We start from the raw sequence: 11350 nt of genomic DNA on the forward strand, positions 1-11350 counted from the left end.
CGATTATTATTCTCTATTTCATAACAAACATGATGACAAGGAAATTCCGTACATCAGAATGACGTTTTGGTTCGGTTTTGTTTAGTAAAGTTCAACCGGACTAAAGGAGCCTGATGCCCAAGGGAGCCTGCTAAATGCTACTCGTGAGCGGATTATGTTCGTATCGGGAAGGAATTATCCCCTCTACATCGACATTTTTATTTTCTTTCCTGTTGTACACCGTTCAATCACGCAGCAAAATAGTTTAAATGTTTCTTTATTTAGTGCATTTTGTTTTTACTGTTCTAACTTTAGTTGTGTTTTGTGGAACATAAGTGTCGTTGCAATTTTCACATAACATACCATCTGTTATCTGTTGTTGTTTTGTACATCGATCTAACAATACGATCAAGTTACTTCACATTTAAAATTGCACCAGCCGCGCTTGCGCCTTTTTAAAGCTTACCAACGTAGGTGTAACTTATTTGGTTTCTAGAAAGAGAAAATAAACTAATGTAATTTAAAAAATAAAATAAGTTTGCACACTTTTGTTACGATCAACGAGACAATCGTTAACTGTTGAATTCGTTTTAGTGTAGTTTAGTGACTTCCGTTCCGTTTTATACGCCAATGGGGTTAGATCAGTGAAGATCACTGCACTTCAATTGCTCAGCTTTAGCAATAGAAACATACACACACACTCACACATTCACCAATATGTAATACATCGTCCATATATTGTTGGATGTGTTTGTTTGTGGGGCATTTTTGTATGAATAGTTGGTATGGTTCACTTGGTTTGTTTTTGGTTTCTTCTAACATACCGCTCGCGTTTGTCGCATTGACTTGACCCGTGTAAATTGAAGAACGGTTTTACAGTAACGGCTACCAAATGGTCAGTACTGTTTGCTATTACTAGGCATCACGTTTGCTTTCTTGTCGTGCATTTTATTAGACCGTATAGTAATTACGACACTCGATCGAACGCTGCTCCATCGCGTTAAGATTGTTTCTATTATTCTCGAAATTAAACGTGGGTTGCTAACACCTGGGGTTTTGTTTTGGAATGTAAGTGTTGTTGTAGTTTTACCCTGCTAAAGCCCGAACTTGCTGCTCGGGTACAGCTTATGAGTGTTTCTCTTCTTTTGTGGATGACATTGAAGTTCAAAATCCTTACACACCTTTATAGCATTTGTTGCGTTCTGTTTCCTATGCTGCAGTGTGTTGCATCTGCATCGTTATGCTCAAATTTGCTACATTGTGTAAATATATTCATATCATATGCTCATATCAGTACCACATGGTTGTATCATTATCCTACTGTAAATGACTTCTTGCTTTTGCTACAAAAATATAAGCTAATATTTCGTATTCTTGTTCGTCCAGGAGATGCAAACAGTTGCATTGTTAAGGAGGAGTGTTTGGCTCTTATGTATCCTGCCCGAATAATACACGACTTCTGAAAAAAATGCGAAACAAACAAATGTGTCCAGTACACCAGATCGTAGGGTTTCTTTTTCCAATCACAAACAGATTTCAAAGACAGATCAAAACAGAACAAGCACGCTTCCTATCTATTTTGTGCATAGATCGCATATTACACATGTTCGTTCTACTACTGGTCGATTCCTCCCGTCCGGGCAGGCAGGATTCTAAAGAACCGTTTTAAAGAATAGTGTCTGCAAGCAACTGCTTACCATCAGAAAAGTTGACCAATTTAAAAATGCACTCACAGTCACAAAGAGATTCTGTGCACCACACGAGGAGCGAGTTTGCTGGGGTTTTTTGCTATTAAATACTGTTTTCGTTTTGTTAAAAAAGAAAGACATCCTCACCTACTACTGTTACTGTAACTATCTGTAGGAAATACTAAACATTAATATCGGTTAGTTGGTAAGTGTGCGCACACTTCTTATGTATGCTGCAAAAAGTAGTATCACCATTTGAGTCAAAATCTAGGAAACGTTCCAACGTTAGCCCGCTCCCCCTCTCGATACTCGTGTGCTGTTGCTGCAGCATCGGTACACGAAGAGAGAGAGAGAGAGATGGGGTAAACTGGCCCGCCATGGTAGTACCGTCGATGTAAACCAATCGTGGGGGGAAATAATACTTTAGCCCTAAGAATCATGAACGCAAGCTGCTGAAGGCCATCGATGTGTGTTGTCTATGCTTATCTAACTATCCCTCCCGTAGGTTCGTAGCGTCCATGAACAGGGCGTAAAGGTGTGGGACAACATGCGGACAACTCCGGTAGGCGGCCCAGTTGTGTACGGCGTCATATCACTTCCCCCGGGGAACTACAATTGTCCGTTGGTAGTTCTGTCGATGACTGATGCTGATTTCGTTTCCCTTCCACTACGGCTATCCCAATCGGTAGTGTTGCTGCAGCGTGTCTGTAGGCTTAGAGAATGGTGCACGCGCTACCGTGCATGACCTCACTGATGAACATTGGCGTACCAGCACCTAATCCTCCATCAGTTTTCTCATTTTCATTCTGCGTAAAACACAAGGCATTAGAGGTGGTTGTCGTCGTTGTTTAAGAAGCGGCTAGATGCAGCTCGATCTTACCTGATCGTACTCGCAGTCAAAGTAACGGCTTTGGCAGTCTAAGCAGCGGCACTGGTCGGACATCTTGCACGTGATGCCACACTCCTTGGCCACCGCTTTGTACAGCTGCTTGCTCGATTTGTACAGTATCTCCGGACCCTTGATCTCCGCCTTCGGGGCAGTGTGCTGTTGTTGATCGTAGATCGGTTGCGAGTTGCTGTACGAGCTACACTCTTCGTCCAGCGATAAAGTGTCCTGATTTTCGTTCGACAGGCACGTCTCGTCGATTGCCATCGTTTCCATCTCTTCGGCTGCAATGCAATGCAGAAAGTGTATTGTGGATTATTATTCCGCGAATGGCTCTCCGATCGCGCGTACGTTACCTAAATCCTGCAGTCCTTCGTTGCAGCTCAGCTGATACAGCGGATCGCAGGAACCGGTGCAGGTGAGCAGGTTTTCCTGCGACGGGGTCGTCGTCGAGCTGCAGGTGTAGAGCGAAGAATCGATCGATTCTTGCTTTTTCGTTGCACCGGGCGAACCTCCTTGCTCCGTCGTGCAAGGTTGCTGTGGTTGGTGCTCCGTACCAGCCGGTTGATTGTTCGACATCATTTCGTACCCGAGGGCAGTTGGGGAAAGGTTCAGTAACGATGTTCGATTGTTTTCCTTATCCAAAGCAGCGAGCCGATTCTTTAACAGATGGTGAAACAAAAGATTAAACACCATACCCACCACCTACGATGGAAAAAATGGAGAGCGATACTTACCTCTTCTAACACATGCTCGTACGATGGCGGTGGGCTTAATGGTATAACGTTCGTAGGCTCCGTGTTGGTGAGCGAAGGATTGTCATATCCTGCAATGAAAGGCGTTGCGCGTGAGAACTTTCTGAGACATTTCGGAAGGAAGCAGCAGTAAAGGTAGGGAGGAGTTAAGGTTCGTGGCCGGATTCCGGTGGGATAGTATTCGGGCAGTGATAGTGTTGTTGCTTTACTGTCGGACATTCGGTTAAATCTGCCAACAGACACAGATACGCCCGTGCCGTTTGCAAACTCGGGCCAATTAATGCCAATTACCTAGTATTGGTTCGTCGGTAGTGTTACTGGTCAGTATTAAGGCGCGCCGATCGTTGCTCATCGACACAAGGCTATCGTTATTCTGCTCGGAATCAAGGGTCGTGCTGCTACCAAAGTCATTTGCGTTCGCACTGTTCGCTAAAAGAGGTCCGACCGGATTGGATTGACTATCTACTACGACATCCTGCTCCTGAGAGGTACTACGCGACGACCCACTACCCATGCGGAACTTAAGCTTAAAGGGTGCCATTATTGCATTTGAACAGTATGGGGTTTGAGTGCGATACGGGCGAGGGCACGCGGGTTTCCACGGGGCAGTATCGCTTGTTGCTGGTGGCTGCTGTTCAGCGGTTGTTTTTTGGAATGGTTTTACTAAGGATCGCGACCACGTGAAACACCACGTGATCTGTTAACTTTGGTTAAACGTAACGTGTGCGTAACGTTTTGCTTAACACAACTGAGGCAACGGGTGTAGGTGAATTCAGAGTAGCGATTCAGAGTGTACCCAACCACTGGAAGTAAAGTAAAGGATAATGAAGAGATAAGGGTAACATAATAGATAGATTTGAAAGCGAAACAGTTTGGCGAATGCAGCATCGAACACGATTAAACAGTTAAAAAGATACACAAACTAGTAGGAAAGTATCGAATAAAGAGGAAAAAAGATACGCTAGTGAAACAATATCAAAATAAAAAATAATGTAAAAACTAGCAATTGTGTGTGAAAGAGAGAAAGAAACAGAGAAAAATAATAGGGCATATAACTAGCAACAGGTTGCAACATTGAAACAAAGATAAAAATAGCAATCGAATACCAAACCACTCCTACCTACAATACTGAATAATGTAAAGCAATCAAGCAATTAAGAAAGGATGCTTCAAAATTGAAAATAATTAGTTCTCAATTCTTCTACCAACGCGGTAACTCACAATCAAACGCATTTCAGCTGCATCAGGCAACTGCGCTACGCCACGATCTCGTTGAATATTACACGCGCATGTTACGCGCAATTACCTTCATTATCGTGATTGTGCGATTTTCCTAATGACATTATTAGCAGCACTGCTACTACTACTACTACTCGTTATGTTAGTATAAAAACTATGGAAAACGGGCAAAATGGTACGACTTGTAGTTTACTACCGTTCTTAACACATGCACAGTTATTACGAAACAAAAGCGCATCAGCAAGAAAAACGTGATGAACGTGAACAGAACCGTCTTGCTGTTGGGGTTTACAGTGTTCTTGGGACGCTGCTGTGCCATGTTGGACACGTGGAACCAAAATGTTAGTGCACTTGCAGTGAATTATTTTACAGCAAAGCATGTGAAGTCAGTGACGGTGATCAGTTGCTGGGAGGCAGAGGAACGGTATGACTTCTTTTTGGCGGCAACGAAAAAAGGACTGCTGGTGAAGTTTGTGGATGCAACGAACATAGAAGCTTTAATAGCAATACATCCTAATCGAGTATCTCAAGCAGGCCTACTGATCGATGCATCGTGTGAGATCGAACCGATCTCGAAGCTGTGGCAGATGGTAGAGAAATAGTAACTAAAGGAAAGCTATTACTAGCTAATAATGTCTCGAATTGTGTTTTTGTCGAAATGTATTTTCTCTCAACTCAGGATCAAATACTGAACAAGCTTTTGTATGGGAATTTACACTGGTTGATAGTAGAGAAAAAACTCCCGGTGAAACGATCTATCGACTCCGGACCCTATTCCTCGGACCAACTGGAACTTCTGTACAATCAACGATTACGTGCGCTAGATGTTATGCCCTACACGAACGTCGTGCTGGCATTCCTGAATGTATCCGATAGCTGGGAATTGTTCGAACTATACAAAGCCTATCGTAAAGCCCGTTTATCGGTGGTGAACATTGCATCCAATTACCTACCAGCGGTCGATCGGTACGGGTCACAGCTGATCGTTCGAAGAAAGCTTGTAGATCGACGACGCAATCTTCAGGGCTTTGCTATGCCATGCGGAACAGCGGTAAGACCGTACTGTTACCTTACATGAAACCGATTTCTAATTTCTAGCACGCAATCTCGTTCGTTAGACAACTTCGCCGGAATACTTCACCGGCATGGATGATCGTAACGATGTGCACGATCTGTTTACCAAGGCAAACTTTCCGTTCATCCGGGAGCTGATGTACGATCTCAACTTTACCCTCAACATGGTGCAGCTGGACAAGGTGGGCTACAAGCAGAACGGGACGTTCAGTGGGGTGATGGGCAAGTTCCAGAACCGCTCGATCGAGCTCGGCTGCTTGGGCACCTTGATGCGTACCGAGCGGCTCGAGGTGGCCGACTTCATGATCGTCACGCTGATCATCAAGAGCAGCATCATCTTTCGCCAGCCACCGCTCTCGATAGTGGCGAACATCTTCGAGCTACCGTTTAGTGTCGGTGTTTGGGCGTGCTGTTTCGCGTTGATGGCGATCTATTGGATGACGATGATCGCCATCCGTCAGCTAACGAGCGGTGAACGGTTTGGCGCGATCGAATCGTTAGTGTACATTATCGGCACGATGTGCCAGCGGGGGTGCGATATAGTGCCACAGTTTAACGGAACGCGGTTGTTAATGTTTTCGCTACAACTGACCAGCTTCTTCATACTAACGTCCTACTCGGCCAGCATTGTGGCGCTGCTACAGAGCCCCAGCCGGGCAATCGCGAGCGTGGGGGACTTGGTCCGGTCTCCACTGAAGGCGGGCGTTATGGACACGAGCTACGGTCGGGTGTACTACCAGGAGACGCAAGACCCGGACGTGCAGGAGCTGTATCGGAAGAAGATCAAACCGCACGGTGAGAAGGCGTTCCTGGAACCGAACGAGGGCATCGGACGCGTGAAACAGGAGATGTATGCCTACGAGGTACGCTTGATAAGACCGCTCACGGCCCTGTGCTAGGAAAACCCGGAACTGAGAGACGGATAGGATTAGATATTAATTTGATTCCTTTCCCCTTGATTCTCCCCTTCGCCGGTGCCGCTGTTCCGTTTGTCGCCATTCAGGGAGAATTGAACGCTGCCTACAAGGTGATAAAGGAAACGTTCGCACCGGAGGAGGTGTGCAAATTGCAGGAACTGGAAGCCATCAAGCTCCCACCGTTCGGCATACCGATTGTGAAGGGCAGCAAGTACCGGGAGCTGATCCGGCAACGCTTGATGTGGCAGCGGGAGGTCGGCATAATCAAGCGGTTCAACCTGATTTGGATTCACCAGAAGCCGCAGTGTGAAAACCTGAACGCCGGCTTCAGCTCGGTCGGTGTGGTGGAAATGCGCTACCTGTACCTCTTCCTTGCCGTAGGGTTTCTGGTCGCGCTCGCGACCCTGCTGGCGGAACGGTCCTGGTGGAGCGGGATGGCAAAGAAATTGAAATCTCGTACCGCAATAATCAGACGCAAAAATGAAGCTTAAAAATTAATCTTCTCCAAGCGAACGGTGGCGCCCGTTCGGGGTAAGGGTTAGGTGAAGGTAGTCGTTGGGATCGATATTGATAAGCGTGCAATCGCTTCCGCATTCATTACGCCCGAGCTCTGTAGTACATTGGACGTGGAGATGGCAATCAAGCTCGATATGTTGCGGGAGATATTCATTTGATGTTTATGTTTTCGCTTCCGAGTTGTACGATGCTTCATTCTAGGATGAAGGTGTCATAAATTGATTTTTATTTCTCTGTATGTATGCGAACTATTTTTACCGATAAATGCTCCCGAATGGCTTTTGGCTTTCGAATCTTTATAGATTTCAAAACATATTTTACCGAGCAAAACATAAAACACAAACCATCAACATGTTCGATGGTCGCTCTTCCTCGTTATACGGCACAATCAATTCACGGTAAAAGCAAACAGAACGGCCAGCAACCGACGATGGCCTGGCAACCAACATCTAGCCCAGGTCATGACTCAGGAAAAACTAACATCGAGCATCTCTGCCTGCCATCGGTTATCGATTATCTGGCCCGGCTTGGCTCGTCCTTCAAAAGTTTACTCGTTTACGGACCAAAAGCGAGAAAAAGCCACACACGAAATGCGGTGAGCGGAGGGCTTGAGGGGACGTACGGACGGTGGGAATGTCCCGAAGCGGTGTAGTTTTGCCAGTGCTTGCCGCACACGGCTGGTCCATCTTTGATGGACGTAAAAGTGGGTACGTTTGGTAGCTGATGGTAGAACCTGACAACTTTGCTACCATAACAACACAACCCAACGGACAGCGTGCCTCAACTACGACCTCAATTTCTTGGGCCTGGGCAGGAAAGCCAACCAATGTGTAAGTTGACACAGTCTGAAGCTCGCAGCAGGGATGAACAGGGAGTGTATGAACAGTGGAAGGAAAGTATATTTTTCACACTCTTGCCAAAAGTAGAGCACGGTTCGAAAGATTAGGGCAACGGTAAGCGCGTGAAAAACATGTTTGTCACCTTGCCCAATAGATAGAGTCTTACCGCGTTGAAAGGGCTACAGGAAGTGGTGCAAAAAAGAAAGGAGGACATACACCAGCGAAACAAAGCATCACGGATTCGCACGAGTTCCTCTTGCTGGATGATTTTATTTACGGAGTGGCGGCGGTGCGGCATGCCACCAGCCTGTCCAGGGTCAAGTAGTGGCTTTCAAATAGCTAATGCATTCTTGAATAAGTACATCTTCGCTTCCATGAATGACAAGAAGCGGCATTTACATCGTAAACCACGCCGTCGTCACGCCGGTATGTCCCGCCTCGTCCATCGCCGTACCCAGCCCGTGGACAGGCACACGCTACTCAGTTTTCACTAAAGGGGACCACTTGACGCTGGGACACTCGTCGTCAACGAACGTAATGACACAGCTTATTTTCAAATCCGACTTTTTGTGCTCCACATCCCATTCAGCTGTCGAGAGGCTTTAAAAAGTTTACCCGTTTTTAAGTCTCCTTTCCAAGGATCATGTAGCCTTCAGTTTTACCTATTTTTTGACAATACGACAGTTACTCATTCGTTGAAAACCACACGAGAGTTATAGCTTCCTCAAAAGTTTTGTAATGTTTGAGGGGGGGGGGGGGGGGGGAGGGGGTTGAATTGCGCTGTGATGGATCGCCTATGATTTATAGTTTTGATAGATTGGGATCATTTGAAACGGGGATTACAAGAGATTCGTGAAAGATGATAGCATTGTCCGTCCTTTCTTCACACTTATCGATTTTTAAAGTATTTATTACTATTCGAAATTATTGATTTACGTGTGAAGAGAAGAAGCTTTCCACCGCCAAGTATTGTTTATTTGATGTAGATATATGTATTTTTTTTTAAATAAAAACTAGAATTTATTATAATTTACAATGCATTACAGAAGCGTGCAACACTAACACAAGCGTGGTAAGAATAGCAATTCGTGAATATTTTCTCAAAAACAAAATTTCAGAGTCATAATATGAATTTAAAAGTTAGAGTTGATGAGCTTAATACAAAAAAATAGTTCCCCAAAAATATCAAAATCTGAATAAACGTATTGTTATGATCGTCGTCAGGTTTGAAACAAGGGATCGATTATTGTGTTTAAATGTTTAGGTTGTATACCACGTTTTGCGTATAAATTGCGTGGCAAATTACCCCAAAGAACAAGATTTTGAGATATTTATCTCAATATAAAAACAAGTTTGCATCATTTGAAATATATAAAACGAATCCCCATTCCCTTTCTCGTAATGAACTCCGTATTTCAAAAATAGTTCCTTATCACTATCATGCTTCAATAGGCATCACATTTAATCGATGCGATTTGTTTTTGTCCTTGAATTTTACCACTCCTCGCACAGTCGATGATGCCCCTCCCCACCCTCTTTAGGCCCAAAAGCCAAGGCCCCAGGCTCCAAAGAACAATAAACAATGAGGCAATGTTGACCATGGGGAGACACCCATCAGGGCTTCGCTCTGAGCGCTGTCTAGGGCGTTAATGGTGATAATACATCATATATCAAATATCTCATCACTTCCCAATTGTACGATGAAGCGTGAAGGGAAAAACGCAGACAAACAAGATGGGACCCCGCTGACGAACTGACGCCACCACCACGCACGGATCGGAATCAGAGGTTCGCGCAGTCATACGGGAAATCGGGCTCCAGGGAAGAGGGCGTAGCGGTTTAATTAAGTGCTCTTAGTAGCAGCGTATATCAACCTAACTTTTTTGTGTACGCTAGTGTGTGTGTGCGTTTATTTGTGTGTAAGTGTGCATGGAGCAGCTACGAGGAGAGCTCGTGAAACATAATATCCTTCAAGCAAATGTACACAAAATTGGTCGCTCTGGTGTATGCTGCGTCTTGGTGTGGTGCGTTTCCCTTGTTAAAGCTTTTGGGGTGTACAGCGTGTTATTACAAGTCCTGTTGGTGGAAAGCCCAAGCGCTTGCTTCTCTTTCACGCAAACTTACACCTTCAGGAGGCGTGCATTTCCGTCCCACCACAAGGACGCTGGCTTCAACGATTGGTAGTACACAACATCCAAAACGCGCACACACACACGCACGTATTTTGTCCCTACGCACACTACGATAGACGGCACATTGTCTGGAGAGGCTTACACACGCAGCAATAAGCATTGCGGGACGGGAAAAGTTTTAGCGAATCCGCGACAGCGCTGGCTGCCAGACGTGTCCAGCAAATTGGACGGGCTTTTCGGCATCAAACGCGCTACTCAACTTTCTAGCAAGCAGTACAGCACTCCAACAACTACTACAACCTAAGTATAACTTCCTATTGACACTCGAATCCAAAAATGTAATGGATATGGAAATGAAATACAAAATTTTTAACCAAACCTACTGAACAGCTAAGCGATCGGTAATAATTGGTATAGAAACCGCAACTAACTGGATGCGGATGCCACTTACCCGGGGCGGTTAAAGCTTTAGTGCGATGAACGTTTGGCCTGGAGCATGGTCGGTGTGGGAGCTGCGGGATAAATCTCCAAATAAGCTTCCTCCCCGATTCGAGTACAACGATGGGGATGGTTTAGTGGGATCATACTTTTTTCACACAGGGAAAATCAATACACAAGCTATCCTCGCAAGCACACACAAACACACTTCCTGGTGCGTTTGTTTATATCACTGTCTGATGAGTCCTGACGCACTGCACAGTGCAAGGGGTGTTCCATCCAATTACACTATGCCATCCGCAGCTCGGTTCCGATTGTTAGTAATATTATTTCCAAAAATCTAACTCCAGCTGACTGTTGGACAAGATTCCTTCAAGCAACGTATACCTTTGATGCCTTTAATCGCACCCTCCCGGGGGACACCAGCAACCTTCGCATGCAAACGGGGACCTTTTCTTATTCACGTCACCTCGCCACGCGTCACAGTGGAAGGGCTTTTACGCACAAAACACGGCAAACACTTTTTCTCAAAAAACTCGCGAGCACCGAGAACGCTGGTCCGGATACTACTGAAGCTGGTGACGAGTTTACTTTCTGCAGAATGCTGCGTAGTTAATGGGGCCGTTCTTATGGCGTGACAAATCGTCTGGCTTTCGCAAGTAGAACGCGCTCGAAGGACGCGCTCTCGACCGTGGAGGATTGCAGCCCGTGTGAAATGTGACAGTGGGCAAGACAAGGTACCGTCGATGGGAAAAAGAAAGAGCGAGATGTGGCGACAGACCTTCGGCGACGGATATCCCCTTTTTTGACAGGCTGGTTGACAGGTAAGGATAAACGGGTGAACGTTTTGGGGCATCATTTACGTGGCGTGCGAAGCTCCCGCTTTA

The 11350-nt window shown here is 45.5% G+C and overlaps 2 protein-coding genes across 2 annotated transcripts; one reads left to right on the plus strand and one right to left on the minus strand.

Annotated features, from left to right (window-relative positions):
* Positions 1 to 240: 240 nt before the first annotated feature.
* LOC120947702 (uncharacterized) lies at positions 241 to 11350 on the minus strand. The gene is made up of 6 exons (XM_040363292.2): positions 10477 to 11350; positions 3600 to 4111; positions 3291 to 3379; positions 2910 to 3213; positions 2548 to 2837; positions 241 to 2473 (listed from the first exon to the last, which is right to left on the minus strand). The coding sequence occupies exons 2-6, from the start codon at positions 3847 to 3849 to the stop codon at positions 2381 to 2383; spliced, it is 1026 nt and encodes a 341-aa protein (XP_040219226.2). The 5' UTR covers positions 3850 to 4111; positions 10477 to 11350; the 3' UTR covers positions 241 to 2380.
* LOC120961326 (ionotropic receptor 75a) lies at positions 4770 to 8647 on the plus strand. The gene is made up of 4 exons (XM_040385034.2): positions 4770 to 5137; positions 5227 to 5598; positions 5666 to 6484; positions 6625 to 8647. The coding sequence occupies exons 1-4, from the start codon at positions 4802 to 4804 to the stop codon at positions 7027 to 7029; spliced, it is 1932 nt and encodes a 643-aa protein (XP_040240968.2). The 5' UTR covers positions 4770 to 4801; the 3' UTR covers positions 7030 to 8647.

The sequence above is a fragment of the Anopheles coluzzii genome, chromosome 2 (genome assembly GCF_943734685.1).
Source record: "Anopheles coluzzii chromosome 2, AcolN3, whole genome shotgun sequence".
Classification (NCBI taxonomy): Eukaryota; Metazoa; Arthropoda; class Insecta; order Diptera; family Culicidae; genus Anopheles; species Anopheles coluzzii.

Bases quoted from the DNA above. Each gene is read 5' to 3' on its own strand.
- LOC120947702 (XM_040363292.2), bottom strand. From the start codon at position 3,849: ATGGCACCCTTTAAGCTTAAGTTCCGCATGGGTAGTGGGTCGTCGCGT. The intron at 3,214-3,290 runs GTAAGTATCGCT...CATCTGTTAAAG, and splicing joins ACGAGCATGTGTTAGAAGAG to AATCGGCTCGCTGCTTTGGA. The intron at 2,474-2,547 runs GTAAGATCGAGC...TGTTTTACGCAG, and splicing joins TTGACTGCGAGTACGATCAG to AATGAAAATGAGAAAACTGA.
- LOC120961326 (XM_040385034.2), top strand. From the start codon at position 4,802: ATGAACGTGAACAGAACCGTCTTGCTGTTGGGGTTTACAGTGTTCTTG. The intron at 5,138-5,226 runs GTAGAGAAATAG...CTCTCAACTCAG, and splicing joins TCTCGAAGCTGTGGCAGATG to GATCAAATACTGAACAAGCT. The intron at 6,485-6,624 runs GTACGCTTGATA...GTCGCCATTCAG, and splicing joins AGGAGATGTATGCCTACGAG to GGAGAATTGAACGCTGCCTA.